Source organism: Lutra lutra, chromosome 12 (genome assembly GCF_902655055.1).
Source record: "Lutra lutra chromosome 12, mLutLut1.2, whole genome shotgun sequence".
Classification (NCBI taxonomy): domain Eukaryota; kingdom Metazoa; phylum Chordata; class Mammalia; order Carnivora; family Mustelidae; genus Lutra; species Lutra lutra.
The window spans coordinates 67,365,914-67,381,896 of NC_062289.1; the positions used below are offsets into that span (position 1 = coordinate 67,365,914).

Sequence of the window (15,983 nt, forward strand, 5' to 3'; positions counted from 1 at the left end):
CCATATCACTCGGCATCAGGGAAATACAAATCAAAACCACCATGAGATATCACCTCACACCAGTCAGAATGGCTAAAATTAACAAGTCAGGAAATGACAGATGCTGGCGAGGATGCGGAGAAAGGGGAACCCTCCTACACTGTTAGTGGGAATGCAAGCTGGTGCAACCACTCTGGAAAACAGCATGGAGGTTCCTCAAAATGTTGAAAATAGAACTACCCTATGACCCAGCAATTGCACTGCTGGGTATTTACCCTAAAGATACAAACGTGGTGATCCGAAGGGGCACGTGCACCCGAATGTTTATAGCAGCAATGTCTACAATAGCCAAACTATGGAAAGAACCTAGATGTCCATCAACAGACGAATGGATAAAGAAGATGTGGTATATATACACAATGGAATACTATGCAGCCATCAAAAGAAATGAAATCTTGCCATTTGCGACGACGTGGATGGAACTAGAGGGTATCATGCTTAGCGAAATAAGTCAATCAGAGAAAGACAACTATCATATGATCTCCCTGATATGAGGGAGAGGAGATGCAACATGGGGGGTCGAGGGGGTAGGAGAAGAATAAATGAAACAATATGGGATTGGGAGGGAGACAAACCATAAGTGACTCTTAATCTCACAAAACAAACTGAGGGTTGATGGGGGGTGGGGGGCTGGGAGAGGGGGGGTGGGGTTATGGATATTGGGGAGGGTATGTGCTATGGTGAGTGCTGTGAAGTGTGTAAACCTGGCGATTCTCAGACCTGTACCCCTGGGGATAAAAATATATGTTTATAAAATAAAAAAAAATAAATAAAATAAAAAAATAATGAAAAAAAAAACCTAAAATAAAAAAGATGCTAACCCACTGTCTCTCACTGACATTTCATGCCAAGCAAAACCCGCTGGAATTCTTTTCTTCCTTCCTCTGAGTGTAGGGAGTCTGTCCCTATGGCTGCTTGGCTGCTTCTTTTTTCTTTTTTTAAGATTTTATTTATTTTTTTGCATGAGAGAGAGAGAGAGAGAAAGAAAAGAAGAAAGAGGGGAGATGCAGGCTCCCCACTGAGCAGGGAGCCTGACTCAGGGATCAGTCACAGGACCCTGATCATGAGCTGAGCTGAAGGTAGCTGCTTAAGCAACCGAGCCACCCAGGGATCCGTGCATGTCTTGTTTGTTAACATGTTTCTTTCAGTCTCTCTGTCTCCTCCTTTGTATCACTGTGTGTAACATATGAATATACATGTAGGTGTTTATGAGATACATGCCCTATTGGATCCATATCCTCTGGAGAAACCTAAAGAAGGTGCTCTAACAGCTCTTTCTCTTTGTGGTTCAAATCTTTTGATTTTAATGTCTTATTTTGAGGTGGAAATTCTCACTTCCTAACTTACCAAACTACCTCATGGCACAAAGTCATCTTTAGGTACAATAAAAATGTGATAACATGATTTTTCTTTTCCCATCATTTTTGCTAACATTGTCATATATTTTGGTTTTTACCACCATTATAAATCAAAATGTATTGCTATTATTTCTGCTTAAATAATTGACTACTTATTACAGACATTAAGTGATACAATTTTTCTATTTATCCATATAGCTCTGATACCTGATCTTTTAAAATATCTTTTCATAATGTTACATTTCTCCCTGTCATTATTCCTGTGGGGCATCCTTTACTATTACTTGTAGGGAAAGTGTGTGGGTGATCAGTTCTGTGAGGCTTGCAGTCTGAAAAGTTTTATTTTATCTTCACTCTTCAATGACATTTTCACTGGGTAGAGATCAAGGTTTATAGGTTTTCTTCTTCTAGTATTTTTAGTCATTGCTCCTCTGTTTTCTTGCTCGCACCAGGATGCTGGTTCTCTGTACAGAACAACACTCCCCTCTCTGGCTATGAGAGTGTCTGCATCGCTGGTCTATAAAAGTTTGATTACCATGTGTGCTATGCTTTCTCTCTTGTTCGCTGAGCTTCTCGAATATATATTGATTTATGTGTCCACCAAATTTTGAATATTTTTGGCTATTATCTCTGGAAATTTGTTAAAAAATTATCCATGGGCTCCCCATCTTTTCTCCCCTAGATGCTCCAGTCACACAGTTTACGCTGCAAGAAGTTATCTTAGGCATAGAGGCTTTAATCCTTTCTTTTTCTTTTCCAGCTTTTCTCTCTCTGTTTCAGGTTTAATAGTTTTGTGGCCATGTATTCAAGCTCACTAATCTTTGCTTTTGTATCATCAGATCTGCTGACAATCTCGCTTGTGTATTTCTGATCATGTAATTTTCATTTTGGGACTTTAAAAAATATCTCCATTTCTTCTTACCTGTTTAGTCATTCCTTCATCACAGTCCCAGGTGAAATGTAGTTTTAATATCTGTGTACATTTCCTCTGCCATCCACCCTGCACAGAACCTAAATGGTGGGCTGGGTGGAGCAGGATCTCAGGGAACTCATTTGTGGGGACCTGGGTCAGGCCTGCACACTGCTCTGTGCACAGGCCTCCTGGGGTTGGAGGACAGTGTGACACAGACAGGGAAGGGGTTTGTGTCTCACTTCCCTGCCTGCCTGTGTCACTGTGAGCATGACCACTGTGGTCAAATGACTGATGGTAATATTCTGCCTCATCCTCAGCCATGGCCCCGCTGATGGTCAGGGTGGCCATGTTCCCAAGTTGGATCTGGAGAATTGCTCAAGGATGCCTTTGTCCCAGTTGCTATCACCATAGATAATCTGAAGGGGGTCCTGGACTAGTTTTGCTGGTACCCTTGACCATCTTTCCTTCCAATGTTGTTTCCCCCACAGGTGATCCTGTCGGTCTGTGCCAGAGTCACCAACACTGAGGTGGGCTGATTAGCAGGTAAGAGGCCATGGAGCCTGGAAGAGAAAAGATGAGAGGTGTGTTGGAATACACAGACCCATTCTTTTTTTTTTTTTTTTTTCAATTTCTTTTCAGTGTTAACAGTATTCATTGTTTTTGTACCACACCCAGTGCTCCATGCAATACGTGCCCTCCCCAATACCCCACCACCAACCTCCCACCCCCCACCCCTTCAAAACCCTCAGGTTGTTTTTCAGTGTCCATAGTCTCTCATGGTTCACCTCCCCCTTCCAATTTCCCCCAACTCCCTTCTCCTCTCCATCTCCCCATGTCCTCCATGTTATTTGTTATGCTCCACAAATAAGTGAAACCATATGATAATTGGCTCTTTTGCTTGACTTATTTCACTCAGCATAATCTCTTCCAGTCCATCCATGTTGCTACAAAAGTTGGGTATTCATCCTTTTTGATGGAGGCATAATACTCCATAGTGTATATGGACCACATCTTCCTATCCATTTGTCCGTTGAAGGGCATCTTGGTTCTTTCCACAGTTTGGTGACTGTGGCCATTGCTGCTATAAACATTGAGGTACAGATGGCCCTTCTTTTCACTACATCTGTATATTTGGGGTAAATACCCAGTAGTGCAATGGCAGAGTCATAGGGAAGCTCTATTTTTAATTTCTTAAGGAATCTCCACACTGTTCTCCAAAGTGGCTGCACCAACTTGCATTCCCACCAACAGTGTAAGAAGTTTCCCCTTTCTCCACATCCTCTCCAACACATGTTGTTTCCTGTCTTGCTAATTTTGGCCATTCTAACTGGTGTAAGGTGGTATCTCAATGTGGTTTTAATTTGAATCTCCCTGATGGCTAGTGATGATGAACATTTTTTCATGTGTCTGATAGCCATTTGTATGTCTTCATTGGAGAAGTGTCTGTTCATGTCTTCTGCACATTTTTTTATATGATTGTCTGATTTCTGTGTGTTGAGTTTGAGGAGTTCTTTAGAGATCTTGGATATCAACCTTTTTGTCTGTGCCGTCATTTGCAAATATCTTCTCCCATTCCGTAGTTGCCTCTTTGTTTTTTTGACTGTTTCCTTTGCTGTGCAGAAGCTTTTGATCTTGATGAAGTCCAAAAGTTCATTTTTGCTTTTGTTTTCTTTGCCTTTGGAGACATATCTTGAAAGAAGTTGCTGTGGTTGATATCAAAGAGGTTCCTGCTTATGTTCTCCTCTAGGATTCTGATGGATTCCTGTCTCACATTGAGGTCTTTTATCCATTTTGAGTTTATCTTTGTGTTTGGTGTAAGAGAATGGTCGAGTTTCATTCTTCTACATAGCTAGACAGACCCATTCTTAGGGATATTCCTAGCTGCCTAGCCCAGACTGAGCTCCAGGGATTCTGTGGGAACACAGGGTGCTGCTTCACCCCAGTCTCAGTCCCAAGGGCCCATAGGCCTGACAGGGGAATGGAGTCTGTGATGTAATGGAACTTGCCACACCTTTTCTCTTGGCAGGGTTAGTCCTGGGGAGCCAGTGATCAAAATCCTTTTGGTATTAGCCCACGAGCCCCTTATGTTGCAGGAAGATCATGAGTATCCTGCCCACTATGGGTAGCCCCCAGCTGAGCTCAGAATCAGGTCCAGCCTTTTCCTAGATCTGTGGGGCCAGAGGTGTGTGAGCATGGGTTTAGTATCTCTGCATAGAGACAGGATGCTGAGGAGTACAGGGGTTCAAGTTCTGGTAGAGGTGTCCCAATTCTGCTCCCCAGGGCCCAGGTTGGCAGGTTTACAACACAGGTTACTTTTGTTCATTTGCTGAAAACATCTGCTGGTTATGCAAATCAGCCAGGTTTCAGGGGCAGCTGCTGTGGAGCTTTGTGTTTTCGGAGAAGGGCTCAGCACCAAGGGGCATACAGCAGAGGGGAGCAACATCTGTAGACCCAACCACTGGCCCATGATATTCTCCTTCAACTGTTTGTCCCTTATCTGGGGATCATTTCTCTACCCCAGACTATGTCCTGCCTCGGTTCCTGGCTAGGTCTGACCATAGCAGTACTCAGGGATGAGGTCAGGCTGAATATTCGGATCCTATTCTATGGTGAAATGAGAAGGCAAAGATTGGGGTAGCATCCTAACCCAAGCACAGCTCCTGAGAGTCAGACCCCATTAAAATGTCACCCTTACCAAGGGCATATACTCTATTCTATGAGTTCCTGCTGTTCTGTAAGATTCTGTCCTTGATGTGAGCTCCTGGGGCTCTACAGAGATGCTGTGCCTCAGTGTTCCCAATGTGCTGACAGGCTCATATAGAACAGTTCTGGCAAGAATGCTGGACAGTGTCTGTGTTTTGCCACAGGCTGGTGAAATACAGTTGGAGTGCCTGTGCCGGAAGAGTAAGAAAATCCAGAAAAGTCAAATCTAAGAGACCTAGAGCCAGCGGGATTTGGAAATCAGTGTGAAGTAAGATTCTCTAAGAAACGGACACCTTTCCTTCAGGTGATAGGTCCTAATATTAGTCCCTGCATGTTAGAGCCTCTGATGCCCAGACCCTCCCCTTGTCCAGGTGGCTTTCCCAGGTGACCTCTGCTGACTCTGGTGGCTGTTCACACTGGCTGCCGGAGTTACAAGGGTTTCCTCGATCCAAGTTTAGATTAAGAATCCACTGATTAAGTCGTGCTTCCCTGACCCATGAAGTGCTGACCAGAAGGGAAAAAATCCTCTCCACTGTGTGTCCTGTGCCATCCATAGACCAGACATGACAGGCTCAGATGAGTCATGAAGAATCCTATTAGAGACTGAAGAGAAAGGCCCTCCTGACGCATCCCCATAGATGTCTCTGGGGTGGTGGAAGTCATGCAGGTGATCGCGGGGCTTGGCACTGGAGCACACAGAACTCAGGGGCTGGTTCTCCCTGATGCAGCTGTGCATGCAGCACCGATAGGTGGCAATGGCAGCTCAATCCCCAAAGAGACAAGAGAACATCCCCTAAAGAACGTGTATTCCCACCCACTTTGTCTTGCACATTCCCCCTCATGTGTTGACCCAAAGGAGACAGAGTCTGCTCTCCATCTTGGGTGTGAGGCCCAATAATAGACACACTGGTGTGGAGACCCAGGTGGGAGACTAGACTCCTTTCTACCTGTGCATTGTCACCTACATTTAATTGGAAGTCAGAAGTTTGCTTTCTTCAGGTCCCTGGCAGTCAGGCTTGACCATGTGGTCCAGTGTGGACCATGGATGTAAGGTAATTGGTGGATATTCTCACGAAGCTTGCTCTCATGAGGAAGGAAGCTATGGGATTCAGGAGCACCTTTCCTGAGGAACATGGGGTAGGAGTTGGAGCTGAGCACTCGCTGGGGTGCATCATCAATAAGAGTTGAAGCAAAACCAACATTGTAGGTTTAAGAAGAAGGAACACTAGCCAGACTTTGAGGGCTCATGCAATTGATGAGCTCCCAGAAAACAAAAATCTTCTTACCTCAGACTTCTCTTTGTGGGGAAAGTCAGCTCCACTCTTCATGTCTAGGCTATTCCTCAGTGTGTTCTTGCAGTAGCAAACCTTCCTGGTGGAATGGGGACCAAGGCATCAGTGGCGAGTTCTGTGCTAGAGAACATGGATCTGGAGATGAGACAGAACTGAACAGGCAGGCTGCTCCATGATCAGAGGTCAGGGCCCATCCTGAAGAAGGAGTCCAGGAGCCGCTCTCAGGTCAGGAAGAAGAAAGAAGTAGTGAGACACGAGTGGGAAAAGCCCAGTCAGTGCCCTTGGGGACCGTTGTAGAGAATATGAAGGAAGGTGGGGAACCTAAGGGACCTGGGATTCCAACCCAGTTCAGGAATCATGTGGACTTCTCTCCTAAGTTGAGCATTCTGGGCACAGAGGGATGTGTCTGGTGTGGTAAGAGGTAATTTCTAGGTAATAAATCAGGTCCTCGGGGAAGCTGCTGGACACATAGAGGGGCCTCTAGGAGGAAGCTGGTGAGGTGGGGACAAGTTTGACACAAGGTGGGTTCAGACCAGCCCTATTTCACCTTAGGTCACATGGGGGCGGAGGACAATCAGGGTAGTAGTTGCTATTCTTCCCTTCCTGTCTTATCCAGCTATAAACACAAGGTGATTAAGGGGCAACATGTACCTCTGGTCCAGTCCCCCTGTCTTTGCCCATGTGGATGACCTGTCACTGCTTTCCTGAGCAGCAACATGAGGGGTGGGTGCACCTGACAGGGAAGGGAGGGCTGGGAGAGGAGTGTAGGTCCCCATCCCCCGGAGCATGAGAGAGAGAAGGCAGAAGCTGACAGGTGCAAGGCAGCAGGTGTCCTCTGCAGCAGGTGAGGAAGGCTGCTCAGACTGGGAAGGGATGTGGGACAACCTCAGCCAGAATGGTCCAGGTCCTGAAGGAGACAGCTTATGCTCTCAGTTCTGACAGCTACCTGTGGGGGCGCTGCTGCACTTGGCCACAGTGAACTCCCTGCTCACCAGGGAGGGAGGTGCCAGGCCATTCATTGTCCTGTTGGAGAAGAAGGCTCTGGTGGGAATCTCCAGATTGTAATTCTCTAGAGGGAACGTTCATGATCCTTTCACCTGAAAATCCATGGAATGATTGTTTTTTTTTTTTAATTTTTTTTTTATTTTTTCAGCATAATAGTATTCATTATTTTTGCACCACACCCAGTGCTCCATGCAATCCGTGCCCTCTACAATACCCACCACCTGGTGCCCCCAACCTCCCACCCCCCACCCCTTCAAACTTCTCAGATCGTTTTTCAGAGTCCATAGTCTCTCATGGTTCACCTCCCCTTCCAATTTCCCTCAACTCCCTTCTCCTCTCCATCTCCCCTTGTCCTCCATGCTATTTATTATGCTCCACAAATAAGTGAAACCATATGATAATTGACTCTCTCTGCTTGACTTATTTCACTCAGCATAATCTCTTCCAGTCCCGTCCATGTTGCTACAAAACTTGGGTATTCATCCTTTCTTTTTTTTTTTTTTTTTTTTTTACAGCTTTATAAACATATATTTTTATCCCCGGGGTACAGGTCTGCGAATCGCAGGTTTACACACTTCACAGCACTCACCATAGCACATACCCTCCCCAATATCCATAACCCCACCCCCCCTCTCCCAACCCCCTCCCCCCATCAATCCCTCAGTTTGTTTTGTGAGATTAAGAGTCACTTATGGTTTGTCTCCCTCCCAATCCCATCTTGTTTCATTTACTCTTCTCCTACCCCCTCGACCCCCCATGTTGCATCTCCTCTCCCTCATATCAGGGAGATCATATGATAGTTGTCTTTCTCCGATTGACTTATTTCGCTAAGCATGATACCCTCTAGTTCCATCCACGTCGTCGCAAATGGCAAGATTTCATTTCTTTTGATGGCTGCATAGTATTCCATTGTGTATATATACCACATCTTCTTTATCCATTCGTCTGTTGATGGACATCTAGGTTCTTTCCATAGTTTGGCTATTGTAGACATTGCTGCTATAAACATTCGGGTGCACGTGCCCTTCGGATCACTACGTTTGTATCTTTAGGGTAAATACCCAGCAGTGCAATTGCTGGGTCATAGGGTAGTTCTATTTTCAACATTTTGAGGAACCTCCATGCTGTTTTCCAGAGTGGTTGCACCAGCTTGCATTCCCACCAACAGTGTAGGAGGGTTCCCCTTTCTCCGCATCCTCGCCAGCATCTGTCATTTCCTGACTTGTTAATTTTAGCCATTCTGACTGGTGTGAGGTGATATCTCATGGTGGTTTTGATTTGTATTTCCCTGATGCCGAGTGATATGGAGCACTTTTTCATGTGTCTGCTTGGCCATCTGGATGTCTTCTTTGCAGAAATGTCTGTTCATGTCCTCTGCCCATTTCTTGATTGGATTATTTGTTCTTTGGGTGTTGAGTTTGCTAAGTTCTTTATAGATTTTGGACACTAGCCCTTTATCTGATATGTCATTTGCAAATATCTTCTCCCATTCTGTCAGTTGTCTTTTGGTTTTGTTCACTGTTTCCTTTGCTGTGCAAAAGCTTTTGATCTTGATGAAATCCCAAAAGTTCATTTTTGCCCTTGCTTCCCTTGCCTTTGGTGATGTTCCTAGGAAGATGTTGCTGCGGCTGAGGTCGAAGAGGTTGCTGCCTGTGTTCTCCTCGAGGATTTTGATGGATTCCTTTCTCGCATTGAGATCCTTCATCCATTTTGAGTCTATTTTCATGTGTGGTGTAAGGAAATGATCCAATTTCATTTTTCTGCATGTGGCTGTCCAATTTTCCCAACACCATTTATTGAAGAGGCTGTCTTTGTTCCAGTGGACATTCTTTCCTGCTTTGTCGAAGATGAGTTGACCATAGAGTTGAGGGTCCATTTCTGGGCTCTCTATTCTATTCCATTGATCTATGTGTCTGTTTTTGTGCCAGTACCATGCTGTCTTGATGATGACAGCTTTGTAATAGAGCTTGAAGTCCGGAATTGTGATGCCACCAACTTTGGCTTTCTTTTTCAATATTCCTTTGGCTATTCGAGGTCTTTTCTGGTTCCATATAAATTTTAGGATTATTTGTTCCATTTCTTTGAAAAAAATGGATGGTACTTTGATAGGAATTGCATTAAATGTGTAGATTGCTTTAGGTAGCATAGACATTCTCACAATATTTATTCTTCCAATCCGGGAGCATGGAACATTTTTCCATTTCTTTGTGTCTTCCTCAATTTCTTTCATGAGTACTTTATAGTTTTCTGAGTATAGATTCTTAGTCTCTTTGGTTAGGTTTATTCCTAGGTATCTTATAGTTTTGGGTGCAATTGTAAATGGGATGGACTCCTTAATTTCTCTTTCTTCTGTCTTGTTGTTGGTGTAGAGAAATGCAACTGATTTCTGTGCATTGATTTTATATCCTGACACTTGACTGAATTCCTGTACAAGTTCTAGCAGTTTTGGAGTGGAGTCTTTTGGGTTTTCCACATAGAGTATCATATCATCTGCGAAGAGCGATAGTTTGACTTCTTCTTTGCCGATTTGGATGCCTTTAATTTCCTTTTGTTGTCTGATTGCTGAGGCTAGGACTTCTAGTACTGTGTTGAATAGCAGTGGTGATAACGGACATCCCTGCCGAGTTCCTGACCTTAGCGGAAAAGCTTTCAGTTTTTCTCCATTGAGAATGATATTTGCGGTGGGTTTTTCATACATGGCTTTGATAATATTGAGGTATATGCCCTCTATCCCTACACTTTGAAGAGTTTTGATCAAGGAAGGGATGCTGTACTTTGTCAAATGCTTTTTCAGCATCTATGGAGAGTATCATATGGTTCTTGTTCTTTCTTGTATTAATGTGTTGTATCACATTGATTGATTTGCGGATGTTGAACCAGCCTTGCAGCCCTGGAATAAATCCCACTTGGTCGTGGTGAATAATCCTTTTCATGTACTGTTGAATCCTATTGGCTAGTATTTTGGCGAGAATTTTTGGATCTGTGTTCATCAAGGATATTGGTCTGTAGTTCTCTTTTTGTTGGGATCCTTGTCTGGTTTTGGGATCAAGGTGATGCTGGCCTCATAAAATGAGTTTGGAAGTTTTCCTTCTATTTCTATTTTTTGGAACAGTTTCAGGAGAATAGGAATTAGTTCTTCTTTAAATGTTTGGTAGAATTCCCCCGGGAAGCCGTCTGGCCCTGGGCTTTTGTTTGTTTGGAGATTGTTGATGACTGTTTCAATCTCCTTACTGGTTATGGGTCTGTTCAGGCTCTCTATTTCTTCCTGGTTCAGTTGTGGTAGTTTATATGTCTCTAGGAATGCATCCATTTCTTCCAGATTGTCAAATTTGTTGGCGTAGAGTTGCTCATAGTATGTTCTTATAATTGTCTGTATTTCTTTGGTGTTCGTTGTGATCTCTCCTCTTTCATTCATGATTTTATTTATTTGAGTCCTTTCTCTTTTCTTTTTGATAAGTCTGGCCAGGGGTTTATCAATCTTATTAATTCTTTCAAAGAACCAGCTCCTAGTTTCGTTGATTTGTTCTATTGTTTTTTTGGTTTCTATTTCATTGATTTCTGCTCTGATCTTTAGGATTTCTCTTCTCCTGCTGGGTTTAGGGTTTCTTTCTTGTTCTTTCTCCAGCTCCTTTAGGTGTAGGGTTAGGTTGTGTACCTGAGACCTTTCTTGTTTCCTGAGAAAGGCTTGTACCGCTATATATTTTCCTCTCAGGACTGCCTTTATTGTGTCCCACAGATTCTGAACCGTTGTGTTTTCATTATCATTTTTTTCCATAAATTTTTTCAATTCTTCTTTAATTTCCTGGTTGACCCATTCATTCTTTAGAAGGATGCTGTTTAGTCTCCATGTATTTGGGTCCTTTCCAAATTTCCTCTTGTGATTGAGTTCTAGCTTTAGAGCATTGTGGTCTGAAAATATGCAGGGAATGATCCCAATCTTTTGATACCAGTTGAGACTTGATTTAGGACCAAGATGTGATCTATTCTGGAGAATGTTCCATGTGCACTAGAGAAGAATGTGTATTCTGTTGCTTTGGGATGAAATGTTCTGAATATATCTGTGATGTCCATCTGGTCCAGTGTGTCATTTAAGGCCTTGATTTCCTTGTTGATCTTTTGCTTGGATGATCTGTCCATTTCAGTGAGGGGAGTGCTAAAATCCCCTACTATTATTGTATTCTTGTCGATGTGTTTCTTTGATTTTGTTATTAATTGGTTTATATAGTTGGCTGCTCCCACGTTAGGGGCATAGATATTTAAAATTGTTAGATCTTCTTGTTGGACAGTTCCTTTGAGTATGATATAGTGTCCTTCCTCATCTCTTATTATAGTCTTTGGCTTAAAATCTAATTGATCTGATATAAGGATTGCCACTCCTGCTTTCTTCTGATGTCCGTTAGCATGGTAAATTCTTTTCCACCCCCTCACTTTAAACCTGGAGGTGTCTTCGGGTTTAAGATGAGTTTCTTGTAGGCAACATATAGATGGGTTTTGTTTTTTTATCCATTGCTGATACCCTGTGTCTTTTGATTGGGGCATTTAGCCCATTAACATTCAGGGTAAGTATTGAGAGATATGAATTTAGTGCCATTGTATTGCCTGTAAGGTGACTGTTATTGTATATTGTCTCTGTTTCTTTCTGATCTACTACTTCTGAGGGTCTCTCTTTGCTTAGAGGACCCCTTTCAATATTTCCTGTAGAGCTGGTTTGGTATTTGCAAATTCTTTCAGTTTTTGTTTGTCCTGGAAGCTTTTAATCTCTCCGTCTATTTTCAATGATAGCCTAGCTGGATATAGTATTCTTGGCTGCATGTTTTTCTCATTTAGTACTCTGAATATATCATGCCAGCTCTTTCTGGCCTGCCAGGTCTCTCTGGATAAGTCTGCTGCCAATCTAATATTTTTATCATTGTACGTTACAGACTTCTTTTCCCGGGCTGCTTTCAGGATCTTTTCTTTGTCACTAAGACTTGTAAATTTTACTATTAGGTGACGGGGTGTGGACCTATTCTTATTGATTTTGAGGGGGGGTTCTCTGAACCTCCTGAATTTTGATGCTTGTTCCCTTTGCCATATTGGGGAAATTCTCTCCAATAATTCTCTCCAACATACCTTCTGCTCCCCTCTCTGTTTCCTCTTCTTCTGGAATCCCAATTATTCTAATGTTGTTTCGTCTTATGGTGTCACTTATCTCTCGAATTCTCCCCTTGTGGTCCAGTAGCTGTTTGTCCCTCTTTTGCTCAGCTTCTTTATTCTCTGTCATTTGGTCTTCTATATCGCTAATTCTTTCTTCTGCCTCATTTATCCTAGCAGTGAGAGCCTCCATTATTGATTGCACCTCATTAATAGCTTTTTTGATTTCAACTTGGTTAGATTTTAGTTCTTTTATTTCTCCAGAAAGGGCTTTTATATCTCCCGAGAGGGTTGCTTTAATATCTTCCATGCCTTTTTCAAGCCCGGCTAGAACCTTGAGAATCGTCATTCTGAACTCTATATCTGACATATTACCAATGTCTGTATTGATTAGGTCCCTAGCCTTTGGTACTGCCTCTTGTTCTTTTTTTTGTTGTGAATTTTTCCGCCTTGTCATTTTGTCCAGATAAGAGTTTATGAAGGAGTAAGTAAAATACTAAAAGGGTGGCAACAACCCCAGGAAAATATGCTTTAGCCAAATCAGAAGAGATCCCAAATTGTGAGGGGGGAGAAAGGGGACAAAAAGGGGTTCAAGAAGAAAAAAAAAAAAAAGAAACTATTTAAAAAAAGAAAGGTGATAAGGAAAAAATATAAAAAGAGGAAAAAAATTATATATATTAGATAAGCTATTTAAAAAATGTTAAAAAAGATAACGGTAAAAGTTAAAAAAATTTAGCAGAAGAAGAGAAAAAGACAAAAAAATTGAAAAAGAAAAAAAAATTAAATTAACTGCAAGGCTAAAAAATCATGGGGAGAAAGCCATGAGTTCCCTGCTTTGCTTTCTTCTCCTTGGAATTCCGCTGCTCTCCTTGGTATTGAAACTGCACTCCTCGGTAGGTGAACTTGGTCCTGGCTGGGTTTCCCGTTGATCTTCTTTCAGATAGTGGTTGATTTTCTGTTTCTAGAATTGCTGTTCTTCTTCTCTTCAATCTCCCGTTGGATTTGTAGGTGTTTGCAATCTTTAGATAAGCTATTTAGCTGATCTCCGCTACCTGAAGTAGTCTCAGCCTGCTACTTCTCCGCCATCTTGACTCCTCCTCCGCTGGAATGATTGTTTTGACCGTAGAGTTTGTCACCAAAGATCCTGTTTTTGATTGATGGGTCATTAAGTAAAATTTAGATAAAAAATTGTAATGGTACTCTCCATTCTTTTGTGAGGAGAAAATGATTTCACTTCTGTGTCTCCCACTCCCAGAAGGTATCCTCCTAACAGAAGCCAGGGTGGAAATGGCAGAAGCTTCTGCTCCTCCTTCTTAATAAATTCCTCATCTGTTCCTTGGACCTCATGCAAAATCAATTTCAAAATCACAGGTCAAAGAATCATGGAAAGAAATTGAACTTATAATACAAATCTCTTCAAATACTGGAAAAGATCTTTCTCCTCAGAGTTACAGTAAGGCCCTAATGTAGCTGGGGTCACCATACAGGGTCACATGGACACGGGTGTCAGTCCATGTGGGTAAGATCATAGCAAAGGGTCAGACTTGTTTGGTGCAGGTGACTTGGGGCAGTGGATGGACAGTGGTGCCAGGAGAAGGTCTCCAGGTGAGCTCCAAGGTGGTGTCTGCTTTTCCTCCTCAGTTTCTGTAAAACAGAGTCACAGAGCCGCTGTGTCACAGAGCCCCTGGGGCCCATCCAGGTGCTTGTACTCAAGGAGAAAGGAAATTCCCACAGGGCTGTGCTTTCTGATACAGCTGTCTTCCATCCAGAGTGACACGTGATTACATCTGGGGACCACACGATGTATAATGACACTCCAAATCTGTATTATGTAATCTGAAGCCTGGCTATAGTTCCCATACAAGAGCCCACCATCTGCCACTCTTCAGTTGAGTTAACACATATCTGAGATCAGGGAACCTGCTAGTCTCCCATCGTTCAGGGTCCAGGCCAGGACTAGGAAGGACTCATGTTCTTAGGCCTGACCAGCATCTGCTTAGAGGACAGGTGAGAGTGAGAGCCAGACCATGACAGGTTGGTTCATGTCCCATCCCCCATCCTTCTATGTCACCTGAGTCACTGACAGCACTCTCAATGTATGTGAAGTAGCACAGCAATGGTCAGCCTAGTCCTGGCTCTCAGTCCTGGTCATGCCTAGGCGGCCATTTACCTATGTTCCATCCTCAGAATCAGCGCTGGATGGTCGCTCATCTCTGTATATATACACCCGCTGGGGGACCAGGCTTGGGTTCTGCTGCTGCCAAGAGGCGTGTTCATGCCTGAGCTCATGGGCTTGATTAGGGCCACTGACATGGAGGGAGTTCACCGCAGATCAGTGGAGGCACAGAGCCTATAAGAGAGGAGAGGGAGTGGTGTTAGAGGAAGACAGCTGAGTCAGAAGTGACTATCACAGCCCTGTGAAGGGAGGGGGCGATGTGGACATAGTGAGTTCGGGTCCTGACCTCATGAACCCTGACTGGGAGGGAAGTCGGGTCACTTGTGTCTTCCACTGTGCCTCCCTGTGGGCCTCTCACCTCAGTTGCAAGCAGGAGCAGAGGAGGGGTGAATCCACTCAGAGAAGGGTCCCCGGAGGAGCAGTACCACAGGCTCACTGGGGAGCTGTCCCACCTGCAGATTCCTGAGCCTCACCCAGTCCGGCTGCAGCACCTTCTGCATCTTGGGGAGCAACCCTTTCCCCATCCCCCAGGACTGTGTGCTCTCTGTGCTTCACAGGGTGGGGATCTAGGCACCATGGAAAATCTCACTTCTTTTCTTATCTCCCTAGGTCCAACTCGGCCACCTGGGACATGGGGCTTCACTGACCTGCTCTGGGTAAGGGAGCTTGAATTAAACTCCAGACCCTGTATGATCTGAAAAGTTGATTCAGAATGGACACTTTCACCAGCCATATGGAGTGTGTGCTGTGGATGGTGATCCCTGGGGCATACTGACTGCATGGCTCTGTGAGCAGAGTCAGAGCCTTTTTTCTTCCAGTGCCTCCTGGGAGTGAATCAGGAGTCAATGTGAGGGCACTGGCTGGGGTGATTCATGGTGACTGTCACAGGGAGTCCTGGGTGTCTACGACACAAGTGAGGCAAGGGGCGGTATGTATGGATTCAGGAGATCCCCTAAGAGTCCCTGGTTTATGGTTACAGTCATGAATGTGCCACAGTTCAATTCAGAATGTCTAATAATAGACCAATGTTCCTGAATGAAGGATTAGTCCTCCCAACTGGCTGGGATGAAGACTAGGTCAGGTATTTTCCTGAAGAAAGGGGATCAAGGGGTGGGTGGTGAAGAAAGTCATTATAGTTGCCTTTCTCTGAATACAGTGTAGTGGCAGAAATGAGGAAGCAAATAACATGTTTTTCTCCTTATGTTGTAGGAATGTGTTTGGATATATAGTGATCATATGTTTATGTTTTCTCTACCTGTCTCATCCCATTATCATCTCACATCAGGTGTGCTAATGGTTGGAAACTGTCTATCTCAATGTTAATATGTAGGATATCAAATCATGTGGGACAAAAATAAATATCC

At 43.7% G+C, this 15,983-nt stretch overlaps 1 gene segment (V, D, J or C); it reads right to left on the reverse strand.

Annotated features, from left to right (window-relative positions):
- Window positions 1–4,629: 4,629 nt before the first annotated feature.
- LOC125081768 (immunoglobulin lambda variable 3-9-like) overlaps window positions 4,630–15,983 on the reverse strand; it is a 156,532-nt gene continuing 145,178 nt past the window's right edge. Inside the window, 2 exon segments of the V gene segment in view lie at window positions 4,630–4,646; window positions 14,430–14,435. Of these exon segments, the coding sequence occupies window positions 4,630–4,646; window positions 14,430–14,435 (23 nt within the window).